We start from the raw sequence: 25,554 nt of genomic DNA, 5'->3' as shown, positions 1-25,554 counted from the left end.
AGAAGCTTGGGAATGAGCTCAGGAAGGATGGTAACAGTTGAAGGGAATTGGCCAATGACTTATGTTTCTCCCTGCATGCTGTACAGTCGTGGCCAAATGTTTTGAGAATGACACAAATATTAATTTTCACGACGTCTGCTGCCTCAGTTCATATGATAGCAATTTGCATATACTCCAGAATGTTATGAAGAGAGATCAGATGAATTGCAATTAATTGCAAAGTCCCTCTTTGCCATGCAAATGAACTGAATCCCCAAAAACATTTCCACTGCATTTCAGCCCTGCCACAAAAGGACCAGCTGACATCATGTCAGTGATTCTCTCGTTAACACAGGTGTGAGTGTTGACGAGGACAAGGCTGGAGATCACTCTGTCATGCTGATTAAGGAAACACGTGCCGTCATCATTGCTTGGCACAAAAAGGTCTTCACAGGCAAGGATACTGCTGCCAGTAAGATTCCACCTAAATCAACCATTTATTGGATCATCAAGAACTTCAAGGAGAGCAGTTAAATTGTTGTGAAGAAGGCTTCAGGGCGCCCAAGAAAGTCCAGCAAGCGCCAGGACTGTCTCCTAAAGTTGATTCAGCTGCGGGATCGGGGCACCACCAGTACAGAGCTTGCTCAGGAATGGCAGCTGGCAGATGTGAGTGCATCTGCACGCACAGTGAGGCGAAAACTTTTGGAGGATGGCCTGGAATCAAGAAGGGCAGGAAAGAAGCCACTTCTCTCCAGGAAAAACATCAGGGAAAAACATCAGGGACTGACATTCTGCAAAGGTACAGGGATTGGACTGCTGAGGACTTGGGTGAAGTAATTTTCTCTGATGAATCCCCTTTCCGATTGTTTGGGGCATCCGGAGAAAATCTTGTCCAGAGAAGATAAGGTGAGCGCTACCATCAGAGTCCTGTGTCATACCAACAGTAAAGCATCCTGAGACCATTCATGTGTGGGGTTGCTTCTCAGCCAAGAGAGTGGGCTCACTCACAATTGTGCCTAAGAACACAGCCATGAATAAAGAATGGTACCAACACATCCTCCGAGAGCAACTTCTCCCAACCATCCAGGAACAGTTTGGTGACAAACAATGCCTTTTCCAGCATGATGGAGCACCTTGCCATAAGGCAAAAGTGATAACTAAGTGTCTCAGGGAACAAAACATCGATATTTTGGGTCCATGGCCAGGAAACTCCCCAGACCTTAATCTCATTGAGAACTTGTGGTCAATCCTCAAGAGGCGGGTGGACAAACAAAAATCCACAAATTTTGACAAACTCCCAAGCATTGATTATGCAAGAATGGGCTGCCATCAGTCAGGATGTGACCTAGAAATTAATTGACAGCATGCTAGGGCGGATTGCAGAGGTGTTGAAAAAGAAGGGCCAACACTGCAAATATTGACTCTTTGCGTCAACTTCATGTAATTGTCAATAAAAGTCTTTGAAACTTATGAAATGCTTGTAATTATACTTCAGTATTCCATAGTAACATCTGACAAAAATATCTAAAGACATTGAAGCAGCAAACTTTGTGGAAATTAATATTTGTCTCATTCTCAAATATTTTGGCCACGACTGTCTGTTTTTTCCCTCCCTTTGTCCCTCACATGTATTTCCTGTCAGTTTGTGAGGAGAGAGGCGTGCTGTGATGTGCTGTAGCACTAACAGGATGCTCCCACACACAGTGAGAGAATCCTCTGTCTGTTCATCGCCCTTACAACAGTTCCTAGCAACCCTGTGACAGGAGAGGACACCTCCAGGAAGGCAGTGAGACCTAGACCCAAGACCAAACAATACTACACAACATCGAGAGAGGGAGAGTGAGGCAAAGGGAGACATATATATATATAGAGAGAGAGAGCAGGAAAGTGGCAGAGGGAGATATATATAGAGAGAGAGAGAGCAGGAAAGTGGCAGAGGGAGATATATATATAGAGAGAGAGAGCAGGAAAGTGGCAGAGGGAGACAGAGAGAGAGAGAGAGAGCAGGAAAGTGGCAGAGGGATATATATATATAGAGAGAGAGAGAGCAGGAAAGTGGCAGAGGGAGATATATATATATATATATATATATATATATATATATATAAATAGAGAGAGAGAGAGAGCAGGAAAGTGGCAGAGGGAGATATATATAGAGAGAGAGAGCAGGAAAGTGGCAGAGGGATATATATATATAGAGAGAGAGAGCAGGAAAGTGGCAGAGGGAGATATATATATATAGAGAGAGAGAGAGAGAGAGCAGGAAAGTGGCAGAGGGAGATATATATATAGAGAGAGAGCAGGAAAGTGGCAGAGGGAGATATATATAGAGAGAGAGCAGGAAAGTGGCAGAGGGAGATATATATATATATATAGAGAGAGAGCAGGAAAGTGGCAGAGGGAGATATATATAGAGAGAGAGCAGGAAAGTGGCAGAGGGAGATATATATAGAGAGAGAGAGAGCAGGAAAGTGGCAGAGGGAGATATATATATAGAGAGAGAGAGCAGGAAAGTGGCAGAGGGAGACAGAGAGAGAGAGAGAGCAGGAAAGTGGCAGAGGGATATATATATATATAGAGAGAGAGAGCAGGAAAGTGGCAGAGGGAGATATATATATATATATATATATATATATATATATAGAGAGAGAGAGAGAGAGCAGGAAAGTGGCAGAGGGAGATATATATAGAGAGAGAGAGCAGGAAAGTGGCAGAGGGATATATATATATAGAGAGAGAGAGCAGGAAAGTGGCAGCGGGAGATATATATAGAGAGAGAGAGAGCAGGAAAGTGGCAGAGGGAGATATATATATAGAGAGAGAGAGCAGGAAAGTGGCAGAGGGAGACAGAGAGAGAGAGAGAGCAGGAAAGTGGCAGAGGGATATATATATATATAGAGAGAGAGAGCAGGAAAGTGGCAGAGGGAGATATATATATATATATATATATATATATATATATAGAGAGAGAGAGAGAGAGAGAGCAGGAAAGTGGCAGAGGGAGATATATATAGAGAGAGAGAGCAGGAAAGTGGCAGAGGGATATATATATATAGAGAGAGAGAGCAGGAAAGTGGCAGAGGGAGATATATATATATATATAGAGAGAGAGCAGGAAAGTGGCAGAGGGAGATATATATAGAGAGAGAGCAGGAAAGTGGCAGAGGGAGATATATATAGAGAGAGAGAGCAGGAAAGTGGCAGAGGGAGATATATATATATAGAGAGAGAGAGCAGGAAAGTGGCAGAGGGAGATATATATAGAGAGAGAGCAGGAAAGTGGCAGAGGGAGATATATATATATATATATATAGAGAGAGAGAGAGTAGGAAAGAGGGAGAGGGAGAGAGAGGAGGAAAGTGGCAGAGGGAGATATATATATATATAGAGAGAGAGAGAGAGAGCAGGAAAGAGGGATAGAGAGAGCAGGAAAGTGGGAGAGGGAGAGAAAGAAAGTGTCAGAGAGAGAGGAGAAAGTAAGACTGAATCATTCTCTTCCTACATTCCTCTCAGAGGAAATGATGAAGTGGGGAGGGATTATCACTGATTGAGTTGTTTGGAGACAAGCGTGGGGCCAAGGAAGCCAGATCTATCCCCATCTCTACTCAAGTCCTATTTTAATGCCACTGACTTATATTCCTAGCGGGAGAGGACCTGAGTTGAGCGGAGCAGCAGAGTTAATCAATGAAATTCCCTGCAGCAGCAGCAGGGCCTGCAGCCTACAGCCCATTTCCCTGGGGATGCCTCTGGGGCAGGATCAGAGCTGAGGCCTGAGGGCTCAGTCATGGGAAGGGACATACACGTGAACACCCACACATCCTAGGAGAGTAACCGGACTGTAGATACTGCATATCTCAGAATGTGTTGCCTTTTTCTGCCTCTTTTTGCCATCAGTGTAGTTTGTAGTGGTTATCCTCACTTGAGTGCATTCATTCAATTCGGCCTATCAATAACTGATATTCCACCATGTTGGAAGCAGCATGAGCTGTTCAGACACTTACTGTATAGATCTGTATGTTCTCTTCCTCCATGCAAATAGCCCTGTGCTGCGTGTGTATTCATTAGGATGGGGCGAAACACAGTGATGTCTGGTCCCCCCTACACAGGGGGAGATGGGAGATGCTCCAATCAATCTACTATAGTTTACCAGCAAATCCAAATGAAACTAATCTCACCACAGCTTGTGACACTCCTTACTTGATTAGACGTCTAAAAATATCTAACTCCTTGAAGACTTATTTTACCCATCGACTATGATGAGCATTCAGTGTGTGTGTGAGTGTGTGTGTGTGTGAGGGTGTGTGTGAGTGTGTGTGTGAGCGTGTGTGTGTGCCAGATTCAAATAAGGTCTAGTGTCAACCCATTATTGTTTTTTTAACCCTTATTTTACATGGTAAGTTGTCTGAGAACTCATTCTCATTTACAGCAACAACCTGGGAAATAGTTACAGGGAACATGAGGGGGGATGAATGAGCTGGGGATGATTAGGTGACCATGATGGTATGAGAGCCAGATTGGGAATTTATCCAGGACACCCGTTTAACGTGTGTTAAAAAAGACAGCACCCTATACCAATCACTGCCCTGGGATCATTTTTTAGACCAGAGGAAAGGGTGCCTCCTACTGGCCCTCCAACACCACTTCCAGCAGCATCTGGTCTCCATCTAGACCAGGACCAACCCTGCTTAGCTCCAGAAGCAAGTCAGCAGTGGGATGCCGGGTGGTATGCTGCTGGCTTTGGTTGAAAATTGCAGTGACACACTTTCCTCAAAGAGTACCATCATCTTTTCTAATGACTTAATGAACTATAAAGGAATGATGGCGAGAGATAGTTTGGTGGGTTGGGATGGTGCCAAGCACGCACAATGTGACAGGATATAACAATTACAGATGGATATTGCATTAGTTTCAGCTGCGACATCAACATGACGTTTAACAATCACTGAGATTGTCTTCCTTTATGAAGAACCCATAAAAGGCCATTCGTAGATGTTCTGATGACTAACCCAGACGCACACAGACCAACCTGAGGAAGAGATGACTAACCCAGACAGACAGACCAACCCAGACAAACACAAACCAACCTGAGGAAGAGATGACTAACCCAGACAGACAGACCAACCCAGACAAACACAGACCAACCTGAGGAAGAGATGACTAACCCAGACAGACAGACCAACCTGAGGAAGAGATGACTAACCCAGACAGACAGACCAACCTGAGGAAGAGATGACTAACCCAGACACACACAGACCAACTTGAGGAAGAGATGACTAACCCAGACAGACAGACCAACCCAGACAAACACAAACCAACTTGAGGAAGAGATGACTAACCCAGACGCACACAGACCAACCTGAGGAAGAGATGACTAACCCAGACAGACAGACCAACCCAGACAAACACAAACCAACTTGAGGAAGAGATGACTAACCCAGATGCACACAGACCAACCTGAGGAAGAGATGACTAACCCAGACAGACAGACCAACCTGAGGAAGAGATGACTAACCCAGACACACACAGACCAACTTGAGGAAGAGATGACTAACCCAGACAGACAGACCAACCCAGACAAACACAAACCAACTTGAGGAAGAGATGACTAACCCAGACGCACACAGACCAACCTGAGGAAGAGATGACTAACCCAGACAGACAGACCAACCCAGACAAACACAAACCAACCTGAGGAAGAGATGACTAACCCAGACAAACACAGACCAACCTGAGGAATAGATGACTAACCCAGACACACACTGAACAACCTGAGAAATAGATGACTAACCCAGACACACACTGAACAACCTGAAAAATAGATGACTAACCCAGATACACACTGAACAACCTGAGAAATAGATGACTAACCCAGGCACACACTGAACAACCTGAGAAATAGATGACTAGCCCAGACACACACTGAACAACCTGAGAAATATATGACTAACCCAGACACACACTGAACAACCTGAGAAATAGATGACTAACCCAGACACACACTGAACAACCTGAGGAAGAGATGACTAACCCAGACACACACTGAACAACCTGAGAAATATATGACTAACCCAGACACACACTGAACAACCTGAGGAAGAGATTACTAACCCAGACACACACTGAACAACCTGAGAAATGTATGACTAACCCAGACACACACTGAACAACCTGAGGAAGAGATTACTAACCCAGACAGACAGAACAACCTGAGGAGGAGATGAGGAAGAACAATGAAAGAGGATCTAGATGACTTACTTGGTGACTGAGTGACTGAGTATCTAATTTGGTGACTGAGTATCTAGTATGGTGACTGAGTATCTAATATGGTGACTGAGTATCTAATTTGGTGACTGAGTGACTGAGTATCTAGTATGGTGACTGAGTATCTAATATGGTGACTGAGTATCTAGTATGGTGACTAGCTAGTATGGTGACCGAGTATCTAATATGGTGACTGAGTATCTAATTTGGTGACTGAGTGACTGAGTATCTAGTATGGTGACTGAGTATCTAATATGGTGACTGAGTACCTAATATGGTGACTGAGTATCTAGTATGGTGACTGAGTATCTAATATGGTGACTGAGTGCCTAATATGGTGACTGAGTATCTAATATGGTGACTGAGTATCTAATATGGTGACTGAGTATCTAGTATGGTGACTGAGTATATAGTATGGTGACTGAGTATCTAATATGGTGACTGAGTGACTGAGTATCTATTATGGTGACTGAGTATCTAATATGGTGACTGGGTGCCTAATATGGTGACTGAGTATCTAATATGGTGACTGAGTATCTAATATGGTGACTGAGTATCTAATATGGTGACTGAGTATCTAGTATGGTGACTGAGTATATAGTATGGTGACTGAGTATCTAATTTGGTGACTGAGTGACTGAGTATCTAATATGGTGACTGAGTATCTAATATGGTGACTGAGTGCCTAATATGGTGACTGAGTATCTAATATGGTGACTGAGTATCTAGTATGGTGACTGAGTATCTAATATGGTGACTGAGTATCTAATATGGTGACTGAGTGACTGAATATCTAATATAGTGACTGAGTATCTAATATGGTGACTGAGTATCTAGTATGGTGACTGAGTATCTAATATGGTGACTGAGTGACTGAGTATCAAATATGGTGACTGAGTATCTAATATGGTGACTGAGTACCTAATATGGTGACTGAGTATCTAGTATGTTGACTGAGTATCTAGTATGGTGACTGAGTATCTAATATGGTGACTGAGTGCCTAATATGGTGACTGAGTATCTAATATGGTGACTGAGTATCTAGTATGGTGACTGAGTGACTGAATATCTAATATAGTGACTGAGTGACTGAGTATCTAATATGGTGACTGAGTATCTAATATGGTGACTGAGTACCTAATATGGTGACTGAGTATCTAGTATGTTGACTGAGTATCTAGTATGGTGACTGAGTATCTAATATGGTGACTGAGTGCCTAATATGGTGACTGAGTATCTAATATGGTGACTGAGTATCTAGTATGGTGACTGAGTGACTGAATATCTAATATAGTGACTGAGTGACTGAGTATCTAATATGGTGACTGAGTATCTAATATGGTGACTGAGTGCCTAATATGGTGACTGAGTGCCTAATATGGTGACTGAGTATCTAGTATGGTGACTGAGTATCTAATATGGTGACTGAGTATCTAATATGGTGACTGAGTATCTAATATGGTGACTGAGTATCTATTATGGTGACTGAGTATCTAATATGGTGACTGTTCTCTAAAGAGTTTTCTGGTTCTGAAGATCTTTTAGATGAGAGAGGCTCCTTGAGTAGCTTTTACCTTCACTCTGAGTGACGTTGAGGCCCCTTGAAGGATGGTGAGCCTGTGTGGCGCAAATTAAATGTAAAATGTTAAGTATGTCTGGTGATTTTGCGATGGCTTTGGGTTGGAGATTCAATGTACAGGGAAGAAATATGTTTGTATTTGAAGTACAGCGTCATGCAGGCACTAATATATACTTCAGCAATCCCCCTAGCCGTGTGTGTGTATGGTTGTATGCGTGTGCTTGTTTGTGTGAGAGGCTTAATTCCTGACTCAGTTCCTGATGTAGTTACTTTTTAAGTAACGAGAGAGAGAGAGAGAGAGAGAGAGAGAGAGAGAGAGAGAGAGAGAGAGAGAGAGAGAGAGAGAGAGAGAGAGAGAGAGAGAGAGAGAGAGAGAGAGAGAGAGAGAGAGAGAGAGAGAGAGAGAGAGAGAGAGAGAGAGAGAGAGAGAGAGAGAGAGAGAGAGAGAGAGAGAGAGAGAGAGAGAGAGAGAGAGAGAGAGAGAGAGAGAGAGAGAGATTAACGAGCCTGTGATATTTAAATGAGTTTGTGAGCAACACGATGTTACCAGTTCGATTAAATGAGCAAGAAGTTTGTTGAACAGCTTCAAATAGTTTCCACAACCTTTCAACAAATTCTATTATACAAACACAATACCAGAATATGATACTTTTGTGTTCGGCTCATGATTTTCATTTGATCTTTTGAATTCCAGAAGGGATCTTCAGAACAGTTGGATCAGCGCAATTCCATGGTAACAACTCAGATTTGTCACATTAAAATGTATGTCAAACAAAACCAATGATTGCAAAGTTAAACAAACCGTACACGTTTATGCACAAGGACTACTTTTAAAAAAACATTTGCTTGAAGAGCACTGCAGATGCACGTTTTGGAAAGGTGAATGACAGCACAAACAGCACAAACTGTACAAACGTTCTTATTCAATGATCTGAGCTTTCTAGTGTGCAGCTCTTTTTCAAGTGTTCTGCTCCGCTAGCCAGCACCCCGCCCATCATCAATGACTGTATATTTAATTCTATCCAACTAAACTATAACAGATCTCTTACAGGGTTTATGTACTACTTAAAGACGTCTTGCATCAGTATGTAATCCATCAGACAGGAATGTCAAACAGTGTTACCTCTCCTGTGATTTACCATACACCATGTAACACTGTGTAAGCAGTAGACACCACATCTCTGATGCTGCTGCTCAATATTGAAGAGCCTTGTGATGTGTACTGTAACCTTGGGTAAACACTGCACCATCACGCTGCATATACCTCACTTTGAGTCTCAATCTGGGAACAGGTTGCAGTCAAGGGAACAAGTCTGAGTCAGAAAACCAAACATCTTTCCAATGGGAATGATGCCATGCAGCTGTCTATGTCTCACTAGCTGTCGAGAGAGAATGACAACAGAATATTACATGGAATGTACTTGAACTATATTTGCCTGAGATGTGGTTGAAAGGCAGTTGCTGTGGATGAATCTCCTATTCTGTTTGATCCTCTATAATCTCACTCTCACTACCTTCATTTTACCAATAAACATGATCGAGGACACAGTCTGTTTTACAACCACGGCTGAGCCAAGAGCCTCTGTGAGTACACAGGCAACCTTGAGGGAACAACATCTATACTGACATAGCACACAGATATTGGCGAACTGTTTTCAGGTCTATGCAACAATAGTAACAGTTCAAAGATAAACTCTACCTACTTACAGTAAATATGATGTACGTAAATACATGGTACCACAAGTGGGACCAAAGAAACATTGAGGTAAACCTGCGTATTTCTAGTACTCATAACATTATATTCTGCAATCGTACTATTGCTCTTACATGGTTGTAGTGCCACTTCCCACCCTATAGAGACCCCACCTGAACCCTTCTCTCTACCCCCCTCTCTATCTCCCTCCCCCAGGTACCTCAGGATGAGTGGAGTGGTTACCCAGGGGGAGGTAAGGGTGATGAGATCCCCTGCCGGAGGATGAGGAGCAGCAGTTACGTCAAAGCCATGGGTGATGAGGAGAGTGGAGAGTCTGACTCCAGTCCCAAGACCTCCCCCGTGAAGACGGTCCGGCCACACTCCCTGGTCAAGTATGTCATGCAAAGACCGCTCTTAGACTCCCAGAGGTAGGCCATGTAAAGTATCCCAGCAAGCAATGTCAAAGATGTGATCCTAGATCTGTGGTTAATAAGGGCAACTTCTAAACCTTGTACAAATGAATGAATACATTTGATTTGATTTCTATAGCAAAAAGGTTTTAGTGTGATTGTTTATAAAACATTGTTACGGGTGTGCGCTGTGGAATAAAGTGAATGAATTCTGGAGTGGAACACTAAAAGAGGAGAATTGTGTTATTGCGGTGTTGTGTTAGTGTAGTTTTGTGTTAGTGTTGCGTTAGTGTAGTGTTGTGTTGCTTTGTGGCAGAGGAAATGGGCTTTTAAAGGATTAGATGGGACATGATGCAGACACAGTCACAGAAACAACAACATTAATGCCTAGCAATATGGCATGACAAATACAGCAGATTAACATGAAATTAGATTACAATACTTGTCCAATGATAGGGTTATGCCAGCAGAATTCTAACACAGAAACAATAGCACAAGAAAAGACATATCCTAGATAGATGATTCAATAAGTTGGGCAAGAATGCTGTTGTTTGCCTTTTTACATACTCTGTTGGAAGGCAGTGCTGTTATTGGATTATAAAACTGCATATTGTAGTCATCTACCTTTCTTTACATTAATGTCAGTGAGGAAATGTTAAAACAGAAATGATACACTGATGTTATTTCCCTAGAAATGTCTCATCATTATCAAATGTGGTTTTGGAATAGGTTTAGAGCCTTGAATTCATTCCACAGAGTGTTTAAAGGGACACACTAGTTATTTCCTCTGTTTACTTCTACTGTTCCTGGTCCTTGTATGGTGTGTTAATTGTCCTTGTCAATGGCTGCTTTGTTTGCCCATTGTTTCACCCATTTCCTTGTTACCTCACTTCCTCACCATCTTCACCCCTGGGGCACTCTCATATATCATTCATATCCTTGTCAGTGTATGTGGCAGAGCAGTAGCAGTTATATTGGAATACAAATGTGGTCCTTTTATGAGATCATGTGGTGATCATGTTACAAGGTGGGTCTCAGTGTAAAATACATATCCCATCGACTTTCAGTCTAAATGGTTTTAGAATTTTGTCTCTAATTAAAAGGTTTTCTTCATTATTTCAGGGGCCGGTATGAGAAAATCACTATTCTCTGATACACCACTATAGTGTAATCTTTATTGTGTTTTGAATTTAAACATTACGTCAGACATAAAAACATGAAATTGTATTTGGCGATTCCATCGTTCCCTGATTTGATTGTTAAAGTAGTAGTGCCACTGTCTGCAAGAGCACGCACAATCACTTTCACTCCTCCTCCAAAGCCACTCGTCTCTCTTTGTTCATGGCTGAATATGGAGACAGTAATAACAGTAATAACAGGAGAGTCCATTTTATTAATTTTCCATTGTAAAACCCTCCTCCCGGATCAGCACTTTCAGAAACTCATGTTTTGTTCTGCCTATTGTATTCTGCTGTATCAGCCAGTACAACACAATGACTGGCCTGAGCTATTCTCTTTTAATGTACGGGGCTCTATTAGATTAACTCTATTCTTGGCACTCTCAAAACAGGCTGCTCTGTGCTAGGACATTCTTCATTTTGGAATGGGGAATGTTTTATTGGTGCTATTTTGGCATACCGAAAATAATTATTAGTCATTTGATTGACAGCCTTTAATTTAACAGAAAAATTGCTGTGGTACATGATGTCAATTTCTTTCTCACTTACAAATGACCTTGGTGCAGACCCAGGGTAAGGGAGTAGCTGAAATCAGTGGGGGGCACAATTTGGGGTGTTCTTGCATTAGAATTATATTGAATTCTGCTTACATCACACTATACCATAATAAACAAAAAGTTCAAATTCCGAATCTCAGAGACCATTGATTGATTGCTTATGAAGGGACAGATTGGCGTTTTGCTATTTTTATATTGGGACATAAAACTAAAACTGATGGGGCACAAGTTTCAAGTGAGGGGGCTAAGCCCCCTGTTGCCCCCTTGTGGACCTGTGTCCGCCTTGGTTGTGTTTGTTTATAAGGTGTGAAACCTATTGGATGCCATACAGTTTCATGTACAGTTTAATACAAATGTGACTGTTGTAATTCTATCCTCTGTTCATTTCTACGTTGCTCGTGGTGTCCCTGCTGTACTGCACTATCAGCTCTATGTTGGTCCTGATCCAGCCCCCTGCTATGTCAGTCATGTATGGTTGTTGTGTGTTTCTCTCCTCGCCAACCCCCACATGCTACAGCAGCTCTACTCATTACCATTCAACACAGGTTGGTCAATTACTATTACGGCACAGCAAGGCTTTTTCCTGGAAAATACTGACACCACAGCAAGTGTCGAGTACACAATACCTTAATATCTTGTCAGCCTGACCCCCGCCACTGATGACACATAAAATGCAAGTGTGTTTCTCACAGTCAGTCTGTGGTTGGCTCTCTGTTACCAAGCACTCTGGGGAATTAATTACATTTCATTTCCAATGTGTTTTTTGCAATGGATTATTATTGATAATTGTTGGTGATTTTAATACTGTGCAGAATACAAATCTAGATAGATCGGGGGGTTGTTTGCATTATTCTAATCCAAAAGCACTTTCTGCAATTTCTGAGTTAATGTCCTCTCTAGACCTGGTAGATGTTTGGTAATTAAGAAACCCTGATCTGACTACACGCACGTGGCGTGGTTATAAGCCAGCTAGTCGCATCGACTACTTCCTTATCTCCTTCGCTCTGGTCTCAAACGTATCACAGTCTACCATTGTTGACCATTTACTTTCTGACTAGGCCCTTATTTATTTGTCTCTAACTACAGTAGAATATCCTAGAGGACCGGGTTATTTGGAAACTCAATCAATCACTGCTAAAAGATGAAGATTTTTTTTTTGAAAAAACAAATCATTTTTAAAAACAGAATGTGGGATCAGCTGATCTTCTGATTGTCTGGGACACTTTCAAATGTGTATTCAGAGACCATTCAATCAAGTGGTCATCATGGGGGAAAGCTATATCTTAGGAGGGAAAATGAATTAACTAAAGAGTTGAATGACTTGAATAAGCAAACTGATACAGTAGTAGACCCTCCAATTGAAATGCTTCTTCTGATCAAGAGTTGACAACATGATGTTTACATGCTTATTTTCTCATCTCATATGTATGTACGTACAGTATATACTGACTTTCTGACGGGCCACCCCCAGGTGGTGAACGTAGGAAACAGCATCTCCACTTCGCCGATCCTCAACACTGGGGCTCCACAAGGGTGCGTTCTCAGTCCCCTCCTGTACTCCCTGTTCACCCATGACTGCGTAGCCATGCACGCCTCCAACTCAATCATCAAGTTTGCAGACGACACTACAGTGGTAGGCTTGTTTACCAACAACAACGAGACGGCCTACAGGGAGGAGGTGAGGGCCCTCGGAGTGCGGTGTCAGGACAATAACCTCACACTCAACGTGAACAAAACAAAGGAGATGATCGTGGACTTCAGGAAACAGCAGAGGGAGCACTCCCCTATCCACATCGACAGGACAGTAGTGGAGAAGGTGGAAAGTTTTAAGTTACTCGGCGTACACAACACGGACAAATTGAAATGTTCCACCCACACAGACAGCGTGGTGAAGAAGGCACAACAGCGCTTCTTCAACCTCAGGAGGCTGACTGTTAAACAGCCATCACTAACATAGAGAGACTGCTGCCAACATACAGACACAAATCACTGGCCTTTTTAATAATTTAATTTAATGGATTTAATAAAGGTATCACTAGTCACTTCAAATAATGCCACTTCAATAATGTTTACATATCTTACATTACTCATCTCATATGTATATCTGTATTTCATACCAACTATTGCATCCTGCCTATGCCGCACGGCCATCGCTCATCCATATATTTACATGTACATATTCTTAATCTATCCCTTTACATTTGTGTGTATAAGGTAGTTGTTGTGATTTTTAGATTACTTGTTAGATATTACTGCACTGTTGGAACTAGAAGCACAAGCATTTCGCTACACTCACATTAACATCTGCTAACCATGTGTATGTGCGGCGACAAGTGGTGCCCACAAACTGTTAGGGCCTACAAAAAGCTGTTCCAACAGCAAAGCTTTCTTTCCAGCACTATGGAGTGAATCCTTACCACCACTACACCAGCAGAGCCTTGTCTGGGAGCGAAACAATTCATTCAGCCATATTACTGCCTTTTTTTTAAACATAGCTGATATGGCCGACCATATCTCCCTGGCATATTACGTCATTAATGCAGAAGCATATTTTGGTCAAATTTTGTCATCAAATGAAGAGAAAGATTTACAATTCCGAGTTGGATGACCATTCAAAACATATTTTCCCAGTCTGACTTCCCAGTTGCAATGCTTGAGGTTAGCCACTGTCACTTCTTACTTCTAAACAACTCGTTATTGAATTAGCGATTTCCAACTTGTTGTGTAATGTTTATGTCCAATGGCCGATGAACACCAATACATTTTATATATAATTTACCTTCAGTATTTATCTTCATATTAACAAGGATTAAAAAGGATTTGCCAGTAGATTGTCTACTTGATTTATGATGACTGCTAGTTAAGATTTTGAAAGTCCAATCAAAGCTACTGTAGATATAATGTGATTTGACATAAATGTATCTGTGGCCAATGACCTTGAGCCTTCTTGGATGGGCACTTCTAATCTAAGTCTATGGTAGGGCCCAAAGGGCTCACATTCTTGATTGTCTACCCTTACTAAATGCAGGTGACGTAGTGTCCCCATGAGTGACAGAACACTGAGCCAATCACGGTGCAATGCTGAGCCAATCATGGTGCAATGCTCCTATTTTCTGCTGGCCTGCCCCACCACCACAGAAAGCACTGAGCTTGGCTGAAACACCTGCATTTTGGGGCTGCCTCCTTGTATGCGGCTTTATTAATTCAATGATATATATAGTTTTTACATTGTTTGCAAACTGATTTGTGACATGTTTTAATGCCAAAATAACATGCAAAACAGGCAAGCTCCCCCAATTAAAAAATAAATTATATATATATATATATATATAATATATATATAAATATATATATTTATGTTATTTCAATTTTTTGGGCAAAAGATGTGGGGCTCAAAACATGACTGGTCATTACATTGGTGACAATATTTGTTAGTTTGGTGTTTATTGCAGATTTTGAGAAGGCTTTTGGGAAGATAAAAGCGATTTAATTTAGAGATGCCGTCAGTATTTACATTTTGGTAAGTAATTTCAATGGTTTAGGGTCTTATAGCAGAAACCGGTGAGTAAAGTAGTGAATAATGGGTATTTATCTAAAAACGTTGAGCTATTCAGAGGGGTCAGACAAGGGGATCCAGTTTCACCTTATTTATTCTTATTGGCTATCGAGATGCTGGCCATCAAAATCAGGAATAATTCCAATGTAGTAGGTCTGAGTATCAGTGGTCTTGAAAGCATGATACAACATTTGCCTCTCAGCCGCAACAATCATCCCTAGATGCTCTTATTGGAGATTTAAATAACTTTTCAAACTATCAAATCTGAAAACAAATGATAAGAAATGCACCATTTTGAGAGTGTTTTTCTTAAGAAAGTCCAACTATATTTTGCGTTGTTGCATACAAATAAGTGGAGCAATAGCCCAGTGGACATGCTTGGCATCCACATTTGAGAAAGAATAAAGGATCCTGTAAAGGAGAACTTTGATTTGAAACGTGCCAAGATTGACTAAATACTATTGCTGTGGAAAGGTAAAGCTTTGTCTTTATATGGCAGATTGACATTAAACACCTTAATTGTCTCTACAGTATCTCTTCCTGTCACTTCCATCCCCAGATAAGGTTTTCTTTAAGCAGTTTGAAGCCAACATTTTTCTGATTTTAATGGAATGGTAAACCAGAAAAGATGAAACGGATATATATCTATAATGTATGACAATGGAGGGCTAAATTTTTAAAAGCTTTATTTAACTAGGCAGGTCAGTTGAGAACAAATTTGTATTTTCAATGACAGCCTAGGAACAGTGGGTTAGCTGCCTTCAGTTCAGGGGCAGAATGACAGATTTTTACATTGTCAGCTCGGGGATTTGATCTTGCAATCTATCAGTTACTAGTCCAATGCTCTAACCACTAGGCTACCATCCACACCACATTTAAAGAATATTGAAGCCTTAAATCAATCTCTAGAACTATATGTAAATATTAATGGGATCTCATGTAATATCGTAGATGAGAGAAACCCACTTTTCTATTTAAAAAATAATAATTTTATATAAATTAAGTTTTTGCACCTTGCTTGGTTCCTGCAGGATTTCTTAATGGACATATCCCCATTCTTTAAATAATCAATAACAGCTTGGTTGCATTTTCAATATTATCCCTCGTAAAAAATAACAGAAATTCTGAGCCAAATCATATGGTTGAATTTAAATATCCTGATAAATCAAATAAAATGTTTGGGAATGTGTTTCTGGAAAAGGGGATCTTATTTTAAAATAATATCATTGATAGTAATGGGAATTTTATTTAATTTGAAACACTGTGCACAATATATGGGAACATACAGTATGTATAAATCATAATTACAATCAGTTACTGGCAGCAATTTCTACAGAATAGAAGAAAAAGTTAAGGGAAAGAAAAGAGAAACTGTTTGTTTGCCTACCTCATATTACATCTCCCAGGTGGTTAACTAGAGATAAAATCAATTAAGACATTTTCATTTTCATTTGGAAAATAACAAATTGGTTGCCATCCCACACAAGTTCCACTCTTACTGGGAAGAGCAGTTTGATACGTCCATCCCTTGGAAATGATTTATAAACTGATTTTTAAAACCGCATTAGTGTAACAATTTTCGTTGGTGGAAGAAGGAGTAGACCAAAGCGCAGCGTGGTACGTGTTCATGATACCTTTAATAAACTGAACACTGGATACAAACGAACAAGAGAATAAAGGAAAACACTGAAACGGAAAATACCCACAAACAAAAGTGGGAAAACAGGCTACCTAAGTATGGTTCTCAAAGACAACGATTGACAGCTGCCTCTGATTGGGAACCATACCAGGCCAAACACAGAAATATACACACAAGAACAAAACATGAATTATCACCCCAACCCACGCCCTGACCAAACTAAAATAGAGACATAAAAAAAAAAGGAACTAAGGTCAGGACGTGACAATTAGACTCATCGTCTGAATGTTTCAGTTGAAGATATTGTACACGTTTCTGGCTACTAACAAGATGTTACAAATATGGAGCATAGAAGAATCCCCTTTGTCCTATTTTTGTTGCGTGGAAGTGGAGGATTTGTTACATATTTTCTGGTATTGCCACATAGCTGCTAACTTTCGGGCAAAAGTACAAGAGCGGTTACTCCCTGTTGTACACAATTTTGTTATATTTCCACAAACAGTTATATCGGGGTGACTTAAGGGACAGATGCATCACGGTATACAATCTCTTGATTGTGCTGGGGAAGGTTTTCATTTTCAAAAAAATATATGAGTATTCGATTCTTTCAAAATAACTGTCAAACAATATTATACACAAGAAGAATTGATTGCAAAAAAGTGGGAGGTCACAATATTTTACTGATAACCCCCCCAAAAGAAAAAAGACCAAAAGAACTTGCAACAACAAAAAATGGCTTAGTCCCCCAAATGTGGGTGGGTGAAGGTGGGTTTGTAAAATAATACAAATTATTATTATTATTATTTTGTCTAATGTTTACGTTTTAAAAGGCCTCTGTTGAGATAGGACACACACAAGCACGCATGCACACACCATTGCCCTTTATGGATCCTTTTATGTTTCCTGGCCACACAGCCCGCCTCAGAGTCCATTGACAACGACACAAGTATGGATATAGTTGATGAGGTTGATCCTGTATTCACTGTAGACAGTGTTGGTCTCCCTCAGGGTTTCAAGGGTTTCAGTGTTGGGCTACCTGGCTGAATGCCTGCTGTGGTGGCTTTTCATTCATGGCTGAATGGACTGAATGAATCTCGCTGTCTGGCCATTCGTCTTCTTGTGTTGTGACACCCCAGGACTGCTCCAGTATTGCCTGTCTGTTGCTCCTATTGCAGCTATTTCAGTTTGAGCTTCACCTCTAGGGCCAGCCAGAGTTTTGCCTGGCCTTGGGGCCCAGAGTTTTTCCTTGCAAGATCTCACACGTTAAATTTGAATAATTATGAACGCAAAACAGTTTTTATAACTTAATTGTTTAAGACCTTAGCTTAAAAATAAAATGAAGGTAAAATAAAAAGTATTGTCCAGATGTTGCTGCTGTATGGGGATCCATGCAGGAGTGGTGCTGCTGGTATGAGTATAAGTCTTTCATAATATCATGGCTCACTGCTTGTTTGCACTGAATTGAATTGGATTTGAGGTTTGGGGTGTGTGTGCAAGGTTGGATTTCTGTTTCCACTTGAAGCAATTTCCTCTCCTGCTGGGTTGCAGCGGGTGTAAATTTGATGGCAGAGGTTCCTGGAGCTAATGGTGTTAAAGTGAGAACAGCCTTTGCGTTGTGTCACCTCCCTCTCATGGCTGACAGGGTGACTCTCTGTTCACTCTCTCAACAATAAATAATATATTACCGTCACCAAGCCTGTCTCTAGGCCCGTTCAGCTGAAACGCCCCTCCACAAGAGGGGACTGACGTCTACGATCATCTTAATTAATAATCATTTACACCCCCCAAATATCCCTTGGGGTCCCGACCTAAGGACCTACAGACTGTAGACTAAGATGAATGGAATTTGTATATTCGATTTCTCGCCGCAATAAGAGGGACTTTCCAAACTGGTTTAATGGATGTATTAATGATGATGATGGGACTGGAATGGCATGTGGCAATTTAAAGCATTACTGCATAGCAGGATAATTAAGTTAATGAGTCAATCAGGCATGGTACACAGCGTCTGATAGCACTGTAGCATTTGATTGGGAAGCAGAGGAGCACTCCCCATCATTGGAGAGAAGCACACTTTCTCTAATGGCTGCCTTCTCATCAAGAATGTGGGGGCAAGGTCTACAAAAAACAAGCCAATCAATCCCAGCTATTTTGGGCAGGTTTTAATATAACTTTTTTACCCTTCAAATTATGATTGGCCTCTTGAGTAGCAGCCGTAATGAATAAAACTCCTGATGTGGCATAAGGCAATTCATTATTCATTCAGATTGTGATTGCGTATCATATGAACGCTTGTTGCTCACATCTCAAGGTCAGAGAAGAATCCCATTCCATTGATTAGTTGCTGTTTTAGACACATGCTGCATAAACTGCTTCTTTGTTTGCTGTGCTGTTCCCACAATACTTTAACTTTGTGTAAGTAGGGCTCGTGCTTGGATCTGTGTGCTACTTTCACTCATAGTTTAAGTCCTTGTTGTCTATAATGGTACAGTCATTGCACAACAGTAACTGTCCTCAACCTAGAAGGCTGAAATGGAGGCAAGCTGACTAACCAATATGGTACACTCCAAAAGGGAACCCTGTCTCCATTGGATAACCCATTTTGGTTCCAGGTAAAACCATTTGTTTCTACCTGTAACCAAAATGGTTCTTCTTCCTGTAGATGAGGTAAGCATTCCATTGACCAGATTGGTGCACATTCAAAACATCTGATCTAATAAAGTGGATATTCATGAAATACGTCATGATTTATGTATTGTAACAGGCCCACAATGTGCTTACTTAAGCCCATTTTTTATATATTTGGCTGTTTTTGTTTTTCAGGTTAAGATGAAGCGACTACGAAACGCTAACTCCCATTCGTATAAGCTGGTTAGCATAGCTAGCATACAGAAATCGTTGATGTTAGTCAAAGTTGTTTTTAACTGTAATGCAGTTGATTGGTAATGATGACATGAACATGTGTTGGGGTTGACATCCATACAAGCATTATACTTTAAATACACATAATATGATTAATAGCCTAAGTGTAGGCAAATTTTGCTGGGGAGCAATAGGAGACATCGGGATCTTTCCCCTACGGCTCTTTTACCCACGCGTTTTCATGGCAATTACATTGTTTTGGTCAAGTTTGATTTACTTCTTTACCGTATCTATGGGGATAGCCAAAGAACCCTTTTAGGTTCTAGATGGCACCTGTTTTCTAAGAGTGTATGTGCACAATATCCTTCTGCCACAGAAGCAGGCAAATGCTTAATTTGCTGTGTATCTGCTACTGTATGCTCATGATGATGGGGAAGTCTTATCATCATTAAACATTGATGATTATAATGGCTTTATAATGGGGCTTAAACACATTTGTAGGTCCCTCTGACTTCCTGATTTCCTTACTGTCTCCTGACCTCTGTTTTCTGGGATGATGGATGAGGCTAAACTTCACTGCTCATTATCTTCAGTTCCACTGACAGTAAACATTCAGACAATGTGATTATTCTCCATTGAGCTTCTCTGTTAGTTGTGGTTGTCTGCAATGCTGTCGGCCCTATATCCGCTCACCTTCCTGTTATAGAGCACACTCATTTCCCAGAAGTCCTAATTCCTGTGACTATTGCCCTCATCTGTTCAGGATGACTGTTAAATAGCCATCACTAGACGGCTACCACCCAGTTACTCAACCCGGCACCTTAGAGGCTCCTGCCCTATAAACATAGACATGGAATCACTGGTCACTTTAATAATGTTTACGCACTTCTTTACTAATTTCATATGTATGTACTGTGTTCTATTCTACTGTATTTTAGTCAATGCCACTCTGACATTGCTCGTCCTAACATTTATATATTTCTTAATTCCATTCTTTAACTTTAGATTTGTGTGTATTGTTGTGAATTGTTAGATATTACTGCACTGTTGGACCTAGGAACACAAACATTTCGCTACACCTGCAATAACGTCTGCTGAATATGTGTATGTGACCAATACAATTTGATTTGATGACTGTAAGTCGCTTTGGATAAAAGCCTCTGCTAAATGGCATATTAGGTACATCACCCCATTCACGAAAATGTTTTGCTCCTACAGACAGAGTCTCGTGGACGTGACTAGCTATATAAAGCAGGTATACAGGCATCAAAACATTCACTTACTGTCCGATTGAATGTTAGAATGGACAAAACGAGTGACCTAAGCGACTTTGAGCCTGGTATGATCGTCTGAGCCAGTGCACACCGGTTTCAGTAACTCAGAAATGGCCAGCCTCCTGGGCTTTTCACACTCAACAGTGTCTAGGGTTTACAGAGAATGGTGTGACAAATAAAAAACATCCAGTCAGCGGCAGTCCTGAGAGAGGTCAAAGGAGAATGGCAAGAATTGTGCAACCTAACAGGCGGGCCACAACCAGGCAAATAACAGAGCAGTACAACAGTGGTTTGCAGAACGGCATCTCGGAACTCATCTCGTTGGTCCTTGTCATTTATGGGTATTTTGCAGCAGACGACCACACCAGGTTCCACTCCTAAGGGCTAAAAACAAGAAGAAGCGGCTCCACTGGGCACAAGATCACCAACACTGGACAATTTAGGAGTGGAAAAACATTGGCTGGTCCGACGAACCCCGGTTCCTGTTGCATCATGCTGATGGCAGAGTCAGGATTTGACGTAAGCAGCATGAGACCATGGCCCCATCCTGCCTGGTGTCAACGGTTCAAGCTGGTGGCAGTTGTGTAAAGGTGTGGGTAATGTCTTCCAGGCACACATTAGGTCCCTTTATGCCAATTGAGCAACGTTTCCATGCCCAGAAGAATTCAGGCTGTTCTGGAGGCAAAGGGGGGTCTGACCCAGTACTAGATAGGTATACCTAATAAACTGTATATGATATTATTACACAATGATTGTACAAAACATTATGAACACATGCTCTTTCCGTGACATAGACTGACCAGGTGAATCCAGGTGGAAGCTATGATCCCTTATTGATGTCACTTGTTACATCCACTTCAATCAGTGTAGATGAAGGGGAGGAGACAGGTTAAATAATTATTTTTATGCCTCGAAACAATTGAGACATGGATTGTGTATGTGTGCCATTCAGAGGGTGAATGGGAAAGACAAAATATTTAAGTGCTTTTGAACGGGGTATGGTAGTAGGTGCCAGGCACACTGGTTTGTGTCAAGCACTGCAACGCTGCTGGGTTTTTCACACTCAACAGTTTCCCGTGTGTAACAAGAATGGTCCACCACCCAAAGGACATCCAGCTAACTTGACACAATTGTGGGAAGCATTGGAGTTAACATGGGCCAGCATCCCTGTGGAACACTTTCAACACCCTGTAGAGTCCATGCCCTCGACGAATTGAGTCTGTTCTGAGGGAGAAAGGGGAAAGTGCAGCTCAATATTAGGAAGGTGTTCTTAATGTATTGTAACCTCAGTGTATTTTTCTATCATATATCACTCACATTCACTTACCTGCAGCTTTTTCTCTCTCATTTGTGCTCTTACATTTGACTTCTCCCTCTCTCTTCGTGTTGGTAGAACTCAGTACGATGACTTTGTCTCAGCACAGTGTCTTTGTTTAACCACAAAGAGTACATCAGGCCAATTCACAGCCAGCATGAAAGGCAGACAGAGAGAGAGAGAGAGAGAGAGGGAGGCAGGGATTCACATCGTGCTATACAGTAGTTTCATATTGGCAAACAATGGGAAGTGCATTCGCAACAGTTGGAGACATTAAAGGCAATGTGCTGGGATAAAAAATTATAAAGGGTTGTCTTTTTGTGAAACAGCTTGCCTCAGCTCTATCGACTATAATAGACATCTCTACCACGTAGAGATGATGGATAAAGCCATGCACATGATGTCCCTCAGTCAGTCAATGTGCTGCACTTTCATCTGATGTTGTCAGCTTAAAGCTGGAGCTGCTTTCAATGTTCATGGATAGAACTTTTAGTTGTATTTTACTCCTCAGTTTGCTCATTTACACACAACTAAATTGCAATTAGAAATGGCTTATTTATTCAAGACTTCATGGGTAAATGAGCCATTGCCGATAGGCCTACGTATTATTGCTGATGATCTTCTTAAGTGCAGTTTAGACTGATTTTGTTTTTGAATTGTACAACTGTCTGTATACCTAATGTTCATCAATACTAAAAGGCCTCATCTGTGTGATTATTGGTCAATTACTGTACATGAGGTAGTACTGTTTGCCATTAAGCACCACTGTCTGTCAGTCTTCAACTCTAGCATCTTCCACATGACCATTAATACCATTAGTTGCTGTGGTCATCCTGTCCATAAACCTGTATTTGTATCACCCTAATGTTTGGAGCACTTTGGTTAACATCTCATGCAAACGTTTGATGTCCCCACAAAAATCTATCTGAAACCTTTGATGTTGTGCCGTGATCTCAGTCACACCTGCATTCATTGACTCCCACCAGCAATGGGTCTAGTAACACAGTTTCTTCTCTCTACCCACAGCTCTTACCGGGTGAATAAAATGAACAGTGACGTGTGTAACTACATCACCAATTTTGCTGCAGACTTGAGGTGAATACAACCACGGTGTTCTCCCTCCCTACTGGTCAGGCTGAAGAGCCAGCTTGCGCTGAGCATTGCTGACAGACTCAATATGGAATCTCATACAGCAAACACTCACTGCTAGGCAATGAGAGGTCAGCCATATAGACACCTCATACAGCAAACACTCACTGCTAGTCAATGAGAGGTCAGCCATATAGACACCTCATTCAGCAAACACTCACTGCTAGTCAATGCGAGGTCAGCCAGGCCAATCTATCTCCTATTTCTCTAGCCGTACAGCACTGTTCAACACAATACAGTCTCTGTCTAACTTACTGTAGGTATACTGAGTGGGTTTGTCTTTAACTGATATTGAACATCATCACAGTCGTAGCTGGTCTTGACCGGTGACTAATCTCTGTTTTTGATAGTATATTAGTTAGTTTAACTGAGCCTCTGAATCTGAATTCCCTTCTTTCCTAGGCTCATCTCTGGATGTAATCTGAACCAGGGAGAACTTTCTATACTGTGTATGAACAATTGATATAGTCTATGAATGCAGTGTAAATGCATGAGGTCCATCTCTGACAATTCTTGATGGAATAGCAGGGTTTAAATCACACTAGCATTGGTCATACTGAAAAATGGCAATTTTTGTTTCTACACAAAGGCTGAAAACAGCTTACTTATCCCTATCTGACCTTACCATTAGGGTGTATTCTACCTGTTCTTCCTCCCTCTATCGCTCTGCATTTTCCATTTCAGTTTTGGTAGAAAATGGTAGCAGTTCTAGTCCAAATAAAATCAATTCAAATTGTGTTGGTCACATGCGCCGAATACAACAGGTGTAGACTTTGCATTGGAAATGCTAACTTACGAGCCCATTCCCCACAATGCAGAGTTAAAAAGTAAGACAAATATTTGCGATATAAAAAGGAAATAGTAACACAATAAAAACAATAACGAGGCTATATACAAAGATTACCAGTACTGAGTCAATGTGCAGGGGTACGAGGTAGTTGAGGTAATTGAGATAATACTGTACATGTGGGTAGGGGTAAAAGTGACTAGGAGTTTTTCCTAGCCACCGTGCTTCTACACCTGCATTGCTTGCTGTTTGGGGTTTTAGGCTGGGTTTCTGTACAGCACTTTGTGACATCACCTGATGTAAGAAGGGCTTTATAAATAAATTTGATTGACTAGGCAATCAGGACATATAATAGACAGCATATGTGAAAGAGTGTGTGTGTGTGTGTGTGTATGTGTGTGTGTGGCATGAATATGCATGTGTGTGCTTTGTGTTTGTGAGCGTATGAAGTGTGTGTGTATGCGTGAATGCGTGTGTGTGATGGAGTGTCAGTGTAGTGTGTATGAGTGTGTGGGTAGAGTCTAGTGAGAGTGATGGAGTGTCAGTGTAGTCCACTACTGAGTCCAGTGAGTGTGCATAGAGCCAGTGCCAGGAGTCAGTGTAGTGTGTATGAGTGCGTGGGTAGAGTCCAGTGAGTGTGCATAGAGCTAGTGCCAGGAGTCAGTGTAGTGTGTATGAGTGCGTGGGTAGTCTAGTGAGTGTGATGGAGTGTCAGTGTAGTGTGTGTGAGTGCATGGGTAGAGTCCAGTGAGTGTGATGGAGTGTCAGTGTAGTGTGTATGAGTGCGTGGGTAGAGTCTAGTGAGTGTGCATAGAGCCTGTGATGGAGTGTCAGTGTAGTGTGTATGAGTGCGTGGGTAGAGTCTAGTGAGTGTGCATAGAGCCAGTGCCAGGAGTCAGTGTAAATACAGTGCCTTGCGAAAGTATTCAGCCCCCTTGAACTTTGCGACCTTTTGCCACATTTCAGGCTTCAAACATAAAGATATAAAACTGTATTTTTTTGTGACGAATCAACAACAAGTGGGACACAATCATGAAGTGGAACGACATTTATTGGATATTTCAAACTTTTTTAACAAATCAAAAACTGAAAAATTGGGCGTGCAAAATTATTCAGCCTCCTTAAGTTAATACTTTGTAGCGCCACCTTTTGCTGCGATTACAGCTGTAAGTCGCTTGGGGTATGTCTCTATCAGTTTTGCACATCGAGAGACTGAAATTTCTTCCCATTCCTCCTTGCAAAACAGCTCGAGCTCAGTGAGGTTGGATGGAGAGCATTTGTGAACAGCAGTTTTCAGTTCTTTCCACAGATTCTC

At 41.4% G+C, this 25,554-nt stretch overlaps 1 protein-coding gene across 1 annotated transcript in view; it reads left to right on the top strand.

Moving 5' to 3' along the window:
- LOC110498375 (disks large-associated protein 2-like) overlaps positions 1–25,554 on the top strand; it is an 83,991-nt gene that overhangs the window by 8,469 nt on the left and 49,968 nt on the right. Inside the window, exon 2 of the mRNA XM_036954988.1 lies at positions 9,729–9,940. Coding sequence (XP_036810883.1) covers positions 9,729–9,940 — 212 coding nt within the window. The remainder of the gene's footprint in view (positions 1–9,728; positions 9,941–25,554) is intronic.

The sequence above is a fragment of the Oncorhynchus mykiss genome, chromosome 19, assembly GCF_013265735.2.
Source record: "Oncorhynchus mykiss isolate Arlee chromosome 19, USDA_OmykA_1.1, whole genome shotgun sequence".
NCBI lineage: Eukaryota > Metazoa > Chordata > Actinopteri > Salmoniformes > Salmonidae > Oncorhynchus > Oncorhynchus mykiss.
This window is presented reverse-complemented; position numbering and strand designations above follow the sequence as displayed.